This window comes from Odontomachus brunneus, unplaced genomic scaffold, assembly GCF_010583005.1.
Source record: "Odontomachus brunneus isolate Ranch 3 - 2012 unplaced genomic scaffold, Obru_v1 Obru_scaffold_062, whole genome shotgun sequence".
NCBI classification, from domain to species: Eukaryota; Metazoa; Arthropoda; class Insecta; order Hymenoptera; family Formicidae; genus Odontomachus; species Odontomachus brunneus.
The window spans coordinates 1,286,690-1,305,117 of NW_022639512.1; the positions used below are offsets into that span (position 1 = coordinate 1,286,690).

General features: G+C 35.8%; 2 protein-coding genes across 7 annotated transcripts in view; one reads left to right on the top strand and one right to left on the bottom strand.

Annotated features, from left to right (window-relative positions):
- LOC116846202 (aspartate aminotransferase, mitochondrial) overlaps positions 1-1,745 on the top strand; it is an 8,207-nt gene extending 6,462 nt beyond the window's left edge. Inside the window, exons 7-8 of the mRNA XM_032819740.1 lie at positions 663-979; positions 1,305-1,745. Coding sequence (XP_032675631.1) covers positions 663-979; positions 1,305-1,427 — 440 coding nt within the window. The 3' untranslated portion in view covers positions 1,428-1,745. The remainder of the gene's footprint in view (positions 1-662; positions 980-1,304) is intronic.
- A 750-nt stretch (positions 1,746-2,495) lies between these two features.
- Positions 2,496-18,428, bottom strand: part of LOC116846245 (tyrosine-protein kinase transmembrane receptor Ror) — a 549,039-nt gene continuing 533,106 nt past the window's right edge. The window contains exons 5-14 of one of the 6 annotated variants that reach the window (XM_032819815.1): positions 15,814-15,901; positions 8,767-9,031; positions 8,559-8,683; positions 7,891-8,435; positions 7,559-7,795; positions 7,330-7,463; positions 7,025-7,241; positions 6,351-6,692; positions 5,962-6,230; positions 2,496-5,874 (exon numbers count right to left, since the gene is read on the bottom strand). In XM_032819815.1, coding sequence (XP_032675706.1) covers positions 5,188-5,874; positions 5,962-6,230; positions 6,351-6,692; positions 7,025-7,241; positions 7,330-7,463; positions 7,559-7,795; positions 7,891-8,435; positions 8,559-8,683; positions 8,767-9,031; positions 15,814-15,901 — 2,909 coding nt within the window. In that variant the 3' untranslated portion in view covers positions 2,496-5,187. Of the gene's footprint in view, positions 5,875-5,961; positions 6,231-6,350; positions 6,693-7,024; positions 7,242-7,329; positions 7,464-7,558; positions 7,796-7,890; positions 8,436-8,558; positions 8,684-8,766; positions 9,032-9,264; positions 9,420-9,443; positions 9,867-15,813; positions 15,902-18,428 lie in introns of those variants that run through there. The other 5 variants (XM_032819816.1, XM_032819818.1, XM_032819817.1 and 2 more) reach the window with 5 other exon arrangements.

Below are 18,428 nucleotides of genomic sequence, written 5' to 3' on the forward strand. Positions count from 1 at the left end.
TATATATATATATATATATATATATATATATATATATACACATACACACAGGGTGTCTCACGTAAGACGTGTCAAAAGAAAAATATAAATAGAACAGATAAAAGTGAACAAAAATTGTAGAGGTCATTTTTCAAACAATCACGTAAAATTTCGAGATATTAATTAAAATAGTTGGACGTATCAAAGCGCAGCGACGCGGCAGGCGGGACATACGGTTCGCCGCGGCTGGCGAAAAAATGGACGATTGCTCGCGATTGCTCTATCTTATAGGCCAGAGAGATGAGCCGTTTGGCATATGGAAATGGGTAGCTCCGTGTATGCGTCTGTGTACGTGTGCGCTCGTCCATTTTCTTCGCCGGCCGCGGCAAGCCGTATGTCGCGTCGCGCGCTCTAATTTGTCCAACTATTTTTATTAATATCTCGAAATTTTATGTGGTTGTTTGGAAAAAACCTCTACAATTTTTGTTCATTTTTATCTATTCCATTTATATTTTTCTTTTGGCACACCTTATATATATATAGGGCGGGACACCCTGTATATATATAAAATCTAATATAAGAAAGTATAGAGATACAACAGCCTGCTATGTTTATAATGGTTAAGTAACATGTTTGAATTTTAATTCGTATATAAGTTGGATTCGTGTTATCTCATTTTTTAGGAGAACGTATCGGAGCGTTTACATTGGTGTGTGATAGCAAAGAGGAGGCTGCACGGTGTCTATCACAGTTAAAGATTTTGATTAGACCGATGTACTCGAATCCACCGATTAATGGTGCTAGAATCGTGAACGAGATCTTGGGCGATTCGGAGCTGAGGAAGGAGTGGCTGCGCGATGTGAAGGGTATGGCTGATCGCATTATCTCGGTTCGCACGAAGTTACGTGACAATCTGAAGAAAAACGGCAGCACCCGCGACTGGTCGCACATTACCGATCAGATCGGCATGTTCTGCTACACTGGCCTCAAACCGAACGAAGTGAGTGTTATCTCTCTGTCATTACATATTAGATAAAATTTCTAGATCAGTTATATATTTGTATTTACAGTTAACTATTCTTATTTATTCTCTAATTAAATAAGATAATTTCAATCTTTATTATTAAGAGAATATTGAAAATCAAAGAATAATTAGGTTATATCTGTATATTTTAGTAAGAATAGCCTATATGTTTTTTTTTCTAATTTTTAGTTTTGAAGTAAATTAAATTAAAATTAAATTATATCCATTTATCTTAGTAAGAAAAAAATTGCTATATCGATTCTGTCGTTTCATCTTTCATTTCTTGTTGATTTTTCGATAGGTGGAGAGACTCACGAAAGATTTTAGTATTTATCTGACCAAAGACGGTCGGATTTCCATGGCTGGTGTGACGTCGAAGAACATAGAATATTTGGCGCATGCCATACATGAGGTCACAAAGTAACTTGCAGTACGCTGATCGTCGATTAAATGCGTACTGTTATTATCGAAGCCGCCTTATAATACTTACCTTGATAATAATCTACAGTATCTACAAATCTATTTTACAGTTTATACACGAGCATATTCAATATCATTTCATATTAAAGTCGTGAATACATAGGAAACTGTGCAGCACGTATATTTTGCGTTACGTACGCAAATCAGTAGCGCAACTTGCGTTATTAAGTATCGAACATTTGTTACAGCTATATTATATATATGTATGTGTATATATATATGTATACAAGTACACATATGTATACATATACAAGTATATGTATAATATATGTATAATATATATATATATATATATATATATATATAAAATATATAAATAATATAAATTATATATATATAGTATGTGTATATATATACATATACATATATATATATATATACAATATATATATTACATATACATTATATACATATACACATATTATATGTATATATTACATATATATTATACATATGTATATTACGTATACATTATATATACATATATATATTAACTTACAATTAATATAGAAAACGCTTCGATTTAATACAATCCTTTTTTCTGCCTTACTTTTTTAGAAAATTTTTTATATTTCGATAAACTTATCTCGGGTAAATATTCAAAGATATTCGTACCGAAAAATGAAATATTTGTCCTATATTGTAAAGATTATATAATAAATATCTTATTGTTATACATTTTTATTTTTGTGTTCGTTAATTTCATTCTTATAATTAAAATTTCAATGATAGTATATGCCTTACACGAATAAGTAACGTACATTATTGTTGAAATAGAGAAATTTAGAAAATAATTAAGAAGTACGCGCGTGCGTAAATAATAAGAATCGTCTAAAATTTGCTATTTATATTGCCTTCATAAATGTTAATCATGTTTCTTCGACTTACTCCATTGAAGATAGTAACGATGACGATCTTGGTAAGTGATGACGGTAAATTACACGGTAAGCTTTTATCCCGGGTGATTGATTTTCGTCGCGTCCTTAGAGAGGGAAAGGAATGACCGGCTGCATTATACGAAAAACATGAAATGTATATTATACTTGACTGAATATATATAAAGTTCTTAAGTGTATAATTCTTCGCTGAAGAGTTTACTCGACATAAATTAACTTAGGTCTAAGGTCTCCGTGGCAAACCTTCGAGGCGGTCGGGATTATCAGTCGATACAAATTTCGATTCGGAGGTTCGTCAGTTTTAGAAATTCTTATCTTTAAATCAATAGCATTTTCACGCCACTCTCTGATCATCGCGATCATACACATCCAGTCAACGAACGTGGCAGCTAAAAGTCCTCGGGATGAGTCAGTATTTATTAAATCCAGTCTTCTTTTCTTTTTCATTCACATTTTCACGCCAACGCGAACGGAACGCTCTTTCTTCGTTAATAAAAAATTACAAAAAGTATAATACAGTTTTCCTTCAGATGCTTTTCTTTTTCAATTCTACATCTCCGCTACCTAATCGCTCAGCGTTAATATTTGTTACTTCGGTTGAGAGCGGGCATCGATTTCGCGAAGTTTATCGTCGGATGATCAGATAGATGATCGATCGAGGATCGACGCAAGCAGTATTTTAGCGCTTGTCAGGATGTACGTACTACTACGTCCTATACACGAATAACATATAATTTACATACGAACGCTCTGAGACAGTTCTCTATTTAATATCGCCGAATGTTCACGAGCATCGAATTTCAGTCATTCGCATCTTCGAGGTCTGGGATTACTTTGGAGCACGCGACTGAGAAAAATAACAAGCATTCGAGGCATTTTGCCGTGATAAATTTCACCTCACTCGTTACAATTGCGGTGTACAATTATCAAGTGACGTAGTAGCGTCGCGACGTCAATATACATAAAGATGAATATCCTTCGAGGATGACTATGTTCATGATATATGACGATCGCGACGCTATCAACTTTTCTAGAGTTTTTGTGATCGTACTTTTAACTAAAATATCTCGAGAAATAAAGCCGTAATTGAAAATCTAATGGCATTCCTGACATACTAATATCAAGTATCTGTGGATACTTAAAATACGCAGTGACATAGGGAAGCCATGAACTATAATAAATTAATTTACTCTCATGCACTTCGACTGCGTATCCTCCTCAGTCTCGAGAAAAAAAAGTATGTCAATTTCTCAGATATATTTTTTATCATCTTCTATTAAAAGTGTCAAAAGGCACAAAAAATTCTCAAAAAAAATTTTACAACATATAAAGATATCTTACAATTGTGAGCATTTAACGCACTTCTAACATGATTGGAAAGAACGCGAGCAAACCGTTATGCAAACGAGTGTACACTCAGAAAAAGACTGAGAAGAATATTAGAAGAGCGTTCTGCATATATTTAAATAAAATATCTTTCGATTAACGTATATATATAGTACATTTGCAGCAATAAATTACGTTTTTCCAATAAAAGAGCGACCTCAAAGAGATTTACAGATAAAAATACGTGTGCAATTATTATGAAAATGTACAAATTGAATACCTTTCTCTTTTTGTTAACAATCAATATTCACTATCCAGGTTTTGGCATACGATATGATGATTATAAAAATTGCTTTTTAAAAACATCTTAACGCACATTCATAAGACACACTTAACATGCATACTTTTCGTCATTTTCACTCAATCTCACTCTCTCATTTCTGCTTATTACAATATATATGCGGTCGCACGTGCTCGCATACAAATCTTTTTGAACAGTTGTGTAAAGATTATTCAAAAACATGATTCACATAGGGATCCACATAGGGTATACCTTGTATAGAGCATAACAGTATTCCACACAATATTATACTCTTTAGACAGAGCATGCATGATTAAACACGGATTTTTAATGTCAGTTTTAATGATTAATTAGTTTAATAAAAATATCAACCCTTGTCGATAACGTATTCTGCTTTCTGTTCTTTTTTGTGGAATAGAAGCAATAATGATTCACTAATCGTTTGTTGCTTCTTGTACAACTTACGGATAAACCATAAATAATTTCTTACCATAAATATCTCGATTTTCTCGTAAAAATAGAAAGGTATAAATATACTTTATAAATTTTATCTTGTCCTGGGTAAAGTCGCGAATAGAATCATGTTAGGGCAGGACATTTATGTCTTGCGTATGTACGCGTTAAGCTACCGTGTTACGTGAGACGCTTACAGACATTCAAAGTAAAAGGCAATATAAAATACGCGTATATTCGTAAAAATAAATAAATGCACATATATGGCAGTGATTAATGTTATTTGTATCTATTCTGTTTGTCCCGAAAAAGTATTCATTGATAGCGCAGAGATACACGTATATGGCAGTGGTTGAGTGTTACTTGTATCTATCCTGCAACGATGCTCCGTAATGCGTTAACGATATTTTGTCGGTATCTTAATTATATATATAAAAAAAACCGAGTAAAATAGCAGTAGTAACTAGTCGATGTGATACCACAGTCTGATACATTTCGGTATATCTCGATTATCCGAGGCGTATGTGAATTGTATTCAACTTGTGTAGTGATCGCTTTTCAATAGCTCAATTTATCGACAAATATCGCTAATCAAGCACGAAATACCGTTACTGCACCGAAAAAATATTATCAGTAGCGCGAGGATGCGCATATGCTGTTATCGATGCTCAGACAATGATCAGTCGCAGCAAACGAACGAGACGTCGCATGTTCTCGAACGCGTGTACTCACTTCGATACCCTGGTCTCGGTCGTGACTTTACTGGGATCTGGTAACCTGACGACCAATTGCGCGCCGTTTTGCATCGGTCTGCCGTTGTTGGGCACGTTTGGCTTGCCGCCCACCTGAGGCACCGCGGGTAAGACCTTCTTTGCGCCGCTCAATTTTGGCGAACAGCACTGCTTGTCGTCGTAAACGTCATTTAGATTGATATTCGTGGTGGGATTCTGATAATTAGGCGTTTTCATCGGCGTTCCGTGTTCGTTGAAAGCGCAATTCGGCCTCTGCTCGATGCAGTTAGAGTTCGGAAAGGTCGTTGGCGGCGGTAGCATCTTCAATGAGTTACTATGATCGTTCAGATTGCAGACCGCCGGCGGCTCCGTACCAGTTTTCTGATCGCTCTTGTATATAGGTGCCGACAGCTGTGTCGAGTTGGTCTTGTTCGTGCTTTTGTGACTGCTGCCGGAGTAACTGGTGATCGACTCGTTACAAAAGTCGCTCAAATATGTCTGATTTATGTACCAATTATGTAGGCGATGGTGGATTTCCGGGAATTGAGGCCTGCGATTCGCCACTTCGTGCCAACACTCGATCATCAGGCTGTAAATCATCGTAGGACAGTCCTCGGGACATGGTAACAGCTGTCGTGAGCGAATCATGTCAATAACTTCTTGATTGTTGTATCCGTAGTACGGCTGAAATAAGTACAGTATATAGATATTAATGTAAAAATATCTAGGAATAAGTTAGCGTTTTTGGGTCAATGATCATTTGATTTTTACCTGCAAGCCGTAGCTGTAGATTTCCCAAAGCACAACCCCGAAGCTCCACACGTCCGACTCAGTGGTGAATTTGCCATAAAGAATTGACTCGGGCGGCATCCATCGAACGGGTAACAGACTCTTCGATTGAACTCTATAATAGTCGCTGCTGTATATGTCTCGCGATAGACCGAAGTCTGAGATTTTGACTGTTAGGTTATCGCCTACTAGGCAATTTCGTGCTGCCAAGTCGCGGTGGACGTAGTGATGGCTAGCCAAATATTCCATGCCTACGACAGACAAATAATTATTGTATATATAATAAAGTTATGGAAACATAATTAAACATGTTATGCAATATATAATATACAATCAAATATTTGTGTTATAAAGTAATAATTGCTATTTACCTGATGCAATTTGTAACGCGATATGCAAGAATTCCGGTTGCTCTAAAATTTTTCCGCCGCTGTTGTTCAACGGTACGTCTGATCTCGGAGAATGGCAGATTAAAAATTCATGTAAATCTCCTTGAGTCATGTACTCGAAGAGCATACACATCGGCTCGCCTTTCAATATCACGCCAAGCAGACAAATAATATTCGGATGCCTCAGGTCCGTCATGAGATCAACTTCTCGTTTGAAGTCGCTTTGAGTTTTTGGAGTCGCATTTTCTTTCAGTGTCTTCACCGCTACATAAATGGGTGGTTCGCATTTATTACCGGTCTGCAGCTCGCCCTTGTAAACTTTCCCTGCATAAATAATCGATATTAATTTAATGCGTAAATTTTTATACAATACACAGACTCTCAAAAGTATACAACTTATTAAAACATATTAATAGGCAAATAAGAGCCAAACGCTGATCTTGGAGTGAATATTTTTAATAATATTTGACAATGCACGCGCCGGATAAGTTTTCCAGTCTTTGACACTGTCAAACATCATTATTTTCCCAACATTATTAAAAATATTCGCTCCAAGATCAGTATTTGGCTCTTATTTGTCTATTAATATATATTTTAATGTGTAAATTGTTGGTCAAATCTCAACGGCAGGAAGTATACAATTGTTCTATCCTTACCAAATGCACCTTCGCCAAGTTCTTGCAAGAGCACGACGTTATTTGTAGTAAATTGGGGTATCCTATTATTAGAAGTTCTGCTACTACCACTGCTAAGGGTACCGGTGCCCGGTGTCGTATTACCAGGCCCTGCCAAAAGAGAACTCATTTCCATGGGTTGTGTCGTGCTTCTTCTTCCATCGTATATGTTCTTATCACACTGGATACCAGTTAACATCTGTCGAAGTCAAAATAATTATATTATTTTAACGTCACCAACTACACTCATCACTTGTAATTCGCGAAAGTAATATCAGTACACTTACTTTATTCGACGGTAAGTGATTCATCTGTCTTCTGGATTTTCTACTTCTATAGCAGCAGCAATAACATATGAATATGGTAACGAAACCTCCCATTATTACAAACCCAACGACCGCGTAAATCCACAAATTCTCAACTAGAAGAGAAATATATATTTTTCGAAAAGGTCTTCATGTAATATAATAGGTATTAGATAAGTGTATATTCATCGGGCATATTCTAAAAACTTACCACATTTAGGTATATTGCAAAACTCCTTTTGCATTCTCTTATTGACGTCGACGTAACACCATGGTTGAGACTCTTTCCCGCCCGGATTTCGGCAGTAAGAATGACGTCCGGCTAATTCGGGATAATCAGAAATCTGAAGGTTGAAGTGATGAGACCACTGCAAACACGGCTTTCCACTGACGCTTGTTTTGATAGTTCCTCGATAGGATTTCCCACTACCCCAATAGCAGTAGTCATCTGCAAGGAATACATAAAGAATCTAACATAATTTCCTCTGGTCTCCGATGATCGATTTTAACACTTAATGCGTATCGATGCGGAAAAGTACGTACTCTCCTGCACATTGTTCGCCGCGGATAACCCGAGCGTTAAGCAATCGCGAGCCTCCGTCGTCCCCTTTAGTGGCAAGTCGGAGCATTCAACCAAAGGCACTTGATGCCCGATTAATGGATGCCTTTTCGCTATCGCGTATTCCTTCCTACACAATTCGTTCTCCAGCATTTCACACTCCTCCCGACATATCCTTCGTAATTTACGATTGATTTCGTTTCGGCCGGCTGAACGCGTGTCCCCGTAGCTCTGATTGATTATTTTCTTGTTGTACGACTTGCCGTCCTCGTTGGGTATGAAGTCGAAAACCGGGCCCGATGTTGGGCTACGTTTCTTAGGAATTCCGTGCAGTCGCGCAAAGTCGTCTACATCGTCGCGATCCCCATCGTCCAGGATGTCATCCTGCTTAGAGTTCAGAAGGTTGAATAGCTGCGTACTCGCCTCTGTGTTCTTGGGCTTTTGATTGTTAGACTGGTCGCGGCATATAGGAAAGGCCGAATAACAAAGAGACGGTTTCGCGTATCCTTCGCAATTTGAGGACAGCTCGCTACACAATAAGAAATAGAATCATTTAAAATTTTCCATTGACTTAATATACACTACTTTTGTGTTAATTTGTATACACACTAGAAAAGAGTCAACATACTTCATGATTTCATAACATGCTTACTTTGAGAAGTTGATAACTTGAAATGCCTTCATTAATTTATCTTCGAGCATTTTCTGCGTCATGGGATATATAATGTAAACTGACTGGTTTCCTACAAACTGGGCACACGTTTTTCCTATATACACCTGGAAGAATTTGACAACTTTATGATTTACTGCAGTCTTAGAGAAAGATTTTGTTATATATGTCTGTGTAATCATGTGCAAACCTCGCAAGTCCCTTTATGATTGTCCTTTCTGTTTGGAATTGAACTTATGCCTGATATTTCATCAAAATTCACATTAGGAGGGAATTGCATATTGCCATTAGTAAGGCCGCCGATTGTATTAAAATCCATGGTGCTGGATTGTGAGCTAGTTGGCTGTGGACTTGGCGAAAGTATGCTGAAGGGATTCGCGGATGCTAGATGAGAGATGTGAGGTGTAGACATCCCATTGCTTGAGATGTCCAACATGTCTGCATTTCCCATGCTCCTGTCATAAAAATACAATGTTATGTTGTATAACACTAATTATTAATACAAAAATGCAATAACAAGAGATATTATATTTCTGTTTAGTGCTTTCTTGCATCCTGGATCTTATACAAGTTAATTTTCGATGTTTTCATTAAAATTATGTCGATAACTAATGTGACAATTATCGTTCATGACACTTTTATGTGATGATTTATAATAAAAAAGCAGCTGACTATTTCAAAACATAACCTCAACAAATATACAGAAAAGTTCAATTTTTTCCGGACCGATTAGAGCTTCTTGTTGCGATGAAGCGAGGAGAACAAGTCAATCATTATCTCGAGCTATCAGACACTTTATCAATGCTATCGAGTGCACGATTGAGAAACTGAGTTATCTACAAAAAAAATACATCTTTCCGGTATAACCTGGAAACAATAAGACATCACGGCGCATTACCTCGTACCCGTCGCGTTAACGTTTTCGGTGCTATTTACGACTCGTACAAAAATACACGTGTTTTGTAACAATACTAGGTACAAGAGTAGCTTCATAATTTACAAAATAACTGTCAAAACATTTGGTTAGAAGCTCATACAGACACCGCGCTCATCTCTCTCTACACCACACCCGGTGTCCGTTTGTAAACTAGCGTTGAGACGCGCCGTAAACAGCCGCCAAGTCAGAGGTTGTTGACGCGAGTTCCTGACAGATGTCGTTACCAGTCGCGATTTTGTAAGCGGCGTAACGCCATGAATGAAGAAGAATCCACACTCACAGACTTTTATATCACTACTAGACTGCTAAAGCCCTATGCACAATGCTAGGCAACAGCGATAAGAACAGCGATAGGAATAGTATAGAAATAAGCGATATATAATTGTCGCCTCCCGTTGCACAATGCCGCGAAAGAAATAAAGATCAACCAATCAAACCATATATAGACTGTAGTCGGCTCTTTTATCTGCTTTAGATAAACGTAACTTAAAAACATCAAAAAGCTGAAGTTTATTAATAGATAAATTGTAATCAGTGTTGTAACAGATATATGTTTTTAAGTAGCTAGTATAGATATAGATACAGTAAGAAAAATGTAGCTAGATGAAGATACAGATACGAATTTCATATGAATAACCCCATACAGCACCGAAAAGTTGCAGGAACATTGCATAGATACACAGAAACATTGTAACATTCTATATATGTTGCGAAACATTCATGCAACATTACCGCAAGGTTGTAGCAATGTTGAAATGTCCGCCCTTAGAAACGTCGCAATGTAGTAACGTTACGGTAAAATATAATCTAATGAGCAGAAGAAGTAACTTTTCACTGGACTGTTAGCAATTTTGCAACTGTTGTAAAAATTTCTGTTGAGAAACACTTAGCGGTTAACGCTTTTCCATCATGTTTATTAAAAGTGGTCCGGCGTGTTAAATATTCTTTTAACATATGTTAAAAGAAACATATGTTAGCGACTATTTAGTAAACATGTTAGCGTAAACCACCGATGTCGTTCAGTAGAAAATCTTACAAAGCTGCTGGCAACGCATAATAAAGTTAAACTGCATTTTTTGTTAAATGTACAAATAAAGGTCGCACGTTATATGGTTTGTTCTTTTTAATTAACTTGACTGCACTAGTTCAAGAAATGTACACAGAATAAAACATGAGATTTTCGTACATATGTTTCATATGCTTTAATATGTATATACATTTTTTAACTAGCGCAGCCACTTCAGCTGAAAAGAACAGACTAATAGATACCGCAGCATGCAGACGCTATAAAGGTATAATAAAGATATAAGAAAATATAGATATATAAGTGAATATTTAAATTTTTTTTTCTGTGATTAAGATACAAAACGCATATATCAGACATGTGTTATGCATAAATTATAGCATTATAGTTTTTAATTATTTATATTGTTTCTGCAATATTGTTTTAACATTTCCGATGGAATGTTACAATTCCATGTCTATGTTATGTTTCTGCAATGTTACGTTGAAATTTGAAATGATGTAACGTTCCTGCAACGTAATTGCAAGCTTCTATGCTGTATGGGACTAGATGTAGATACAGATACTTTGAGAATGTATTTAAATCTCTTCAGATACTTTTCAGATACTTCGATTACGGAGCGCTCAGTGAGCTCTTACATTTCATTGGTACATATTTTTAGATCTAAAAGAATATGCCAATAGAATACAAGAGCTCACTGAGCGCTCAGTGAGTAGTTATAGTCATGGACATAGTATACATGGGGTGCGTTCGGGGAACACGCTATTAACGCTATCGCGTTCTTCTATCTTTATTGCTCCTTAGATATACAACAAGGATAGAATGACACTATAGCGCTGAATAGCGCTAATAGCGAGCTCCCCGAACGCACCTATGGACTCCGAATGCCCTGTGTTCTGTCGTTTAATAGAGTGAAGCCAACATTTAGAATGAGAGCGAGAATAGAAGGGCTATAGTTTTCTTCTTATTTTGTCACTTTTTTGTTGTGCGTGCATCCATTTCTCGTTTCCATAATATTATAGAGCGCAACAACACCCCGACTAGGCTAGCAAATAAAAGTTTTACTTAAATCTTATTGCACACTTTGTCTGTGCAGAAAGAGACAGAGAACAGAGGGGCTGTACATATTGGCTTCTCTTTTCTGACTGTATGCGGACTTTATGTATATTATGTTATTATGTAAATCTATGGTTGTGATATTGAATGCATCCAAGGGGCACGTTCAGCGGAAAAAGCGCTCAGTGAGCAATCAGTGATTATTGGTTCTTACTGTTAGATCCCTAAATCTGGACCAATTACATTGACGAATTACTCAACTGTTGTGCAACTGTTGAGTTCGCTGAACGCACCCAATAAAGTAACCATGGTGTAAGAATATAAGGGTTGTGTTCCGTTTCACACATTATGCGCGCATTCCCTATAATATATGTGACGTGAATTGTAGATAAATGCGCGCATATACATGAAACGGAACACGGCCAAGATGTTTTATTGCACATCATGAAAGTCGGAGTAGAACTAATCAGAAAATTACCACAAAATATATTATGTTTACGTTACGTCTGATGAGAGCTATTGAGTTTTTCGCATTTGTGGCATCTTTCTGATTGATAGCTACTGCGCATCCACCGGAATGCATCACCCTATATTCTTACAGCATGGAAACAACTTTGTCTCTTGTGAAAAAGTAACAATTATATATAAAATCACAAAAATTGCATTTTATTTCGTATCTGTATCTAAAATGACAAATTTAGATACAGATATGAGATAAAATGTATAGATACAGATTTTGAAATAAAAAATATAACTAGATACAGATATAGATACACAAAAAGTATCTAGATACTGCAAAAAGATACATGTATTTAGATATGTTACAACACTGATTGTAATATTATATAAAAATTACCTTTAAATATTTTTTCAGGTTTACGTTAGCAAATTTTGGTACGTATGTTTTATTGTGTTTGAACTAAAATATTACAGAGAAAATATATCTGAAATGTTTTCATATGTATATATTGTTGTGCATATTATATTTTCACGCAAATTATATTTAAGTAAAATGAAAGATGAAATGTCACTTATTTGCACAATGCAAACATCTTTCAGTTTTGCGTCCCTTTAATCTTTTATGTTTTTATCATTTAAGTAAGGGCGATTTTGTACAAGGTCCATTAGAAATTCATCGCCGAATTTTATATTATCGCTCACTTGGTTGCCATTATTGCATCAAACGTATCTTGTATGTATCTTGTATGTTGGACAATAATTCATCATCCAGAAAATTATTTTTTTTATAATAATTGGAATGACCTATTTTTTAATCAAACTAGTTGACAAGTTGACTCGAAACTGAACTTGATCGTATGTGTGCGAAAAAAGATTAAAGCGATATAGCGTATATAAACAGAATGAAAAATCCGAGCGCTGTGATTTGTAGATTATAAGGCGATAGACATAGATTTTCAACTTGTCGGAAATTTTATCGCTATTGCCTATTCCGTGTTCCGATCTGCATTGACATATGCATTGTCGAATGTTGGATTTCTTTGTTCTTATCGCTATTCCTATTGTATGTGTTATTTCTAATACGCTATCGCTATTCTCTCGCATTGTGCAAAGATCTTAACTTTTTTATATAGTGCTATGATTGATATAGTGCTAAAATTGAAAAGTATGTATCACGGGAAAAAAGGTATCTGCGCATGCTTGAAACTGGTGTTCCAGAAGAAGAGGGGATATAATGTAATATGGCCGATGCCGCCTGCTTAAATATTTGTGTACGTACAGAGTGAAAAACGTCAGAATGAAACGTCAGAATGACATTACAGTAAAAAATTTGTAAAAATAAGTGATTGATCAATTGTATACCTACATCAGAGTGCAATAATGCCTTAAACGAGATGCTACATTGTGAATGTTGGACCACCAGATAGGCGCATGCGTCTATTGGTTAGCCATGTGTACATATTTTTCGGAGTTATGTACTGAGTTAGAGTTAAAGAGAGCAGTATCTAGTAGTATATAGAAATCTGTGTTCATACCTCGGCAAAAAAGAAGAAAAACAGAAGTCAATTAAAACTCGTGCTGGTGATCCGGTGGTAGACAATGGTTGTGTTCAGCAGAAAAAGTTGCTTTATAACTATTGTAAAATTCGTGAATCTGATTGGTACATGCTCTTGGATCCAACAAAAATTAAGAGCATATTCCAATCAGATTGACGAATTTTACAACAGTTGCAAAGCAGCTTTCTCTGCTGAACGCAGCCAATAGTTTCTGGCTTTCTACCAGCGCGAGTTCTGCCTTTTAGTTTTCCCTAATTTTCTGCTAAGGTGTGAGTTCTCCCTAAAAGTTTACGTTAAAACTTAGTTGAATCTACTGCAAAACGCGCCATCGGCCTTGACTAACGACATTCGTCGCTCGGAAAGTTTACCGTTTCGTAGAGTTTTGTAAGTTTTTCTAATTATTATTCTACTTAGTAGACTTACCAGTAAGTTTTTATGCTAATCGTATTAGGTTTTAGTTATAACACATTAAATATTTAGTAAATTATGCGAACATTTATGTATATATGTCGATATATATGTCGACTCAATCCAAACTTGCGATCCAATATATCGGTCGTTATTTCATTATAAATTTGTTCGCGTTGCTTGAACTTTTGACACTTTTGCACCCAATGCCTGTTGTACATCAGAAACAATGAGCGAAATCCAATGAGAGTTCTTATTTTTAAAGAGAGATTTTAGATTTTAAGGAGAGATCAATGTGCAACGGACATTAGAATGTAAAAATGTCAAAGGTGCAAGCAATACAAACTTTGCTTCATGCACGTTTTAGTAATCAAATAAACATTTCCTCGATATAAAAGATAGATTTCGTTTTCGGAAAATACAAAAACTATTCTCTCCTTGGCAATACAAGTTGCTCACGGTTATAGTATGAAAAGTAATGTCACACGTTAATATATGACAAATATAAATAATATATGACACAAGAGCAGAGAGAATAACATTTCTAGAAATAGCTCAATTGGAATGCACATTTCTTGTTCGATTGGATAGGACGTTATTGTCCTCCGATGCTTTGTGTCTTACTGATAGAGTATTATAGGCTGGTATTCATAGTCGGTTCTTATATTTAAGCTCGTCTTAAGTTCATCTTCAGGGTCCTTATTCTTGAAATAGTTGCGTATACGTAAGTTTTACTGCGCAGGTTTAATCATATCATAAAACAGCTGCACAATGAAAATTACGTGTTATTACGCATACGCAAAAATTTCAAGAATATGGGCCCAGATGTTGTATGGATAATTTCATTGGCTATGCAGTATATGAAGGTGTGAACTTAAGACACTCTTAAATATAAGATCTGACTATTACCGATCATAGTATCATATCATACAGATAAATGTTTTCAAATAATGTTACATTTGCGCTACAGATTAAATATCTACCCATCAACGATGCGAATCAACGACAGATGTCGTTACTAGTCGCGTTCTTATAAGTTGGCGTCATGAACTTAATGTAAGGCTAGTGGCACACAAAAAAACTTAAGCAGTAAGCAAATTGACCAATCACAGTTGTTAATTCTTCTTACGGTCCAAGAATCAACGACTGTGATTGGCTGATTCGCTTACTGCTTACGTCTTACTGCTTAAGTTTTTCTATGTGCCACCAGCTTAAATCGCGCTATCGACGTCGATCAACGAAATTCGTGTCCAGAGAGTTCACGGCTTTGTTAGGTAGGCTTTCTGCTGCTATTTCATTTGCTGCATAGTAATTTCTTGTAATATCGTCTTAGATTTTGTTATGACGCATTAAATGTGCTCAGTAAATTATACGAACGTTATACATGCCGGTTCAATTTTAATGTGTGATTAGTAAACATTCGAAGCGTCGACTATTAACTTTCGATAATCGCATAAACATTTTTCCCGAACGAAAGATTGATTTTGTCTTTGAAAAACATAAAAGATACTTTCTCATTAGCACTGCAAGCTGCTATCCGTTACACGAGAAGCAATATTAAACGCTGATATATCTCGATTAAATACTACATGAAAGAGAAGGGAGAATGTGAGTTCCGAGTATAGTTCATTTGGTATGTAAATTTTTTCTTCAAGTTGATTTGCGTTATCGTGTCCAGATGCTTTATATCTTCTTGATAGTATTATGTATAGCTATACTTACTCGTGTGAATAAAGAAGAATAGTTTCCAAGTAATCTTATATTTATGTCATAGATACAGAAGTGCTATATATTTACCCGTCAACAAATCCAGGGCCAGACATTCCCGTGGAGAATCTATCGGTGCCTGATGGCTGTCCTATAGAGTGTGCAGGATGTATAGGAGCTGCAAGCAGAACCATGATAAAAGCTCGCGTGAAGTCCTACTTTCACTTCGTAGTAGTGAGTGAAAAACTTTAATATCTTTTGATGTGTTCTGATATAACACAAAATTATTTTCATCACATCTGTAAACATAAAGTATCATCGATGTTACAAAGTCGGCTCAATCATATGGCATATTATTTTTATATAACAAAGTAACAGCTATGTAATATAGCTGACATTGAGCTGACATTGTAATATAGATGATACTTTGTGTTTACTGGGATCTAATCCCTTGCTGGCGAGAATTTTTATAAATCGAAAATACTTATCTCTCTCTCTACATTTCTGAGTACCATATCGACATTTAAATATGATTTCGTCGTGCTATATTAATCGATAGTATTAATTAGTTGCATTTACACGAGAATCGTTCGTGTACTTCGTTGATATTGCTTGTGTACTTTGTCCGTATTGCTCGAGGATTATGTTTACTGAATCATACAGAACGCTCCTCGTGCGCTTTGTGAATACGCAACGTTAATACCGTGCTATTTAATACCGCGATAATAGGATTATTTTCTATGCACTATAATCGTCTATGCCCTATGCGCGGAACAAATTTTCATGTCGCCCATTTCTCCATGAATACAAAATACCGGCGATTCGAAAGAGCCTCCGATGGTGAAACCTTGCAACGGCGCTCAGCAAAGCTCACGGGTTCTCGCCAAGCACGCGCGCGATTACGATCTGTCAAAAAGGAGAGGCTGCGACATCAAACGCTTCTGTTTGAAGAAAAGCAATTTCGCGAGGCAATCGTTTGAGCTTATTATAGGCGAGGCGATTCTCAGGAGGGGAGAACGACCCCGTATCCTTCCGCTAGTATGTTCGTCTCTTCCTCCCGAGGATTTGCACAGTTCCTTTCACTGTATCTGTCCTCTTTCTCTTCTTCCCCCTTCTCCTCCGTCTCCTGTTCGTATAGCGCGGCACAAAGCAAATAATATCGGAAATCTAAATCTACCCCTCGAGAGCTCGCATGCGAGGGTCCCGACCTATTTCTCGTCCAACTTGTCCGTGAATTTGGGATGTGGAGCGAGAGGGAAGGGCGTCTTTGGGATGTTGCATAAAGGCCGTGTCGATCGCATTTCTACGTGTTCTTTAATTTCGCGAGCAAGAAGCCGCCAGAGTCGCTCTCTGTCTCCTCGCCCCCGAATGTCAACATATAATAAGCTTTTGACTGACAAGAGGTCATCTCAGAAGCCCATCTCGGTTTGTACAAGTTGAAATCCTTAAAATCGGTAAAAATTAACAACATTAAAAAAGTAAATTCAAGAAGAAAGCAAGAACGTATGAGATTATAAGTTTCAAGAAATTTGGAATTAAATTTTTGGGAACATGAGGAGCTCACACATTTTTTTTGTTTCTTATTGTACAAGTTAATGAAAAATCTTACGACAATAAAAATTAACAGTATTCAAAATAAATTAAATAAGAAACTAAGATATTGTATAAGGTCATAGATTCTAAGAAATTTGGATTACATTTAGCGATATGTGTGGAGGGCTTGCTATATATTTTTGTTTTTATTATTTATTTATTTTTATTATTTATAAATATAAAATTTATATAATATATTTTTATTACTTATTTTATATATAATATAATATAATATATATTTATTTATTTATTTATTTATTTTTTTCGTTTTTGTTTCTTTCCAAATATGAAAATCTAAAAGTGGAGACAATTCGCCCGCGGACATAAATGGTCATCTAATTGCAATTGATGTGTAACCTATCGGCAATGCAGTAACGGGAACAGAAATACTTGCAGCAGTAAGCACACTTGAATGTATATTATCTACAATATATATTATCAATAGATATCTTATAAATAATAAAATAAAAATAAGTAATAAAAATAAAAATGTGTGACAAGCCCCTCATGTCCACAAAAATATAATTCCAAATTTCTTGGAACCTATGATTTCACATGTCCTTGCTTTCTTCTTAAATTTATTGTCTTAACGCTGTCAATTTTTACTGATTTTAAAGGGATGTCGGACATGAAAACTTTATCGACATAACATTGACTTTTTTTGTAAAGTTTATGTCTCGTTGCTTGCACAGAATTACAAATACTTTTACACAACAAAAGTACATGCAAGAATTAATTGGGACATTGCTCAACATATGACAAAAACAAAAAAAATATGTTTAAATTTAAATTTTGAGCTGTCAGTTAATGCAATATTTATTTAATACAAACATTCTGCAAGTTGTACATACTGAAACTGTGGATGCTCTAATCAGGAAAATTTAAAAAATCTACTATACTTTTAGAATTTAGTTTCAATGCCAAAAAAGATACGAAAAGTTTGTAGAAAAGTTACAATGATTACATGCGGTTAGGTTTTCCGACAATTATGATAAAGTAGAGCGAAAAATTAATTCACGGATATTTTTCGAGATGGCAACGTACTTTGATCGCACTTTTCACAACGTCCGAATATTCAGAGAGAGAGAGAGAGAGAGAGAGAGAGAGAGAGA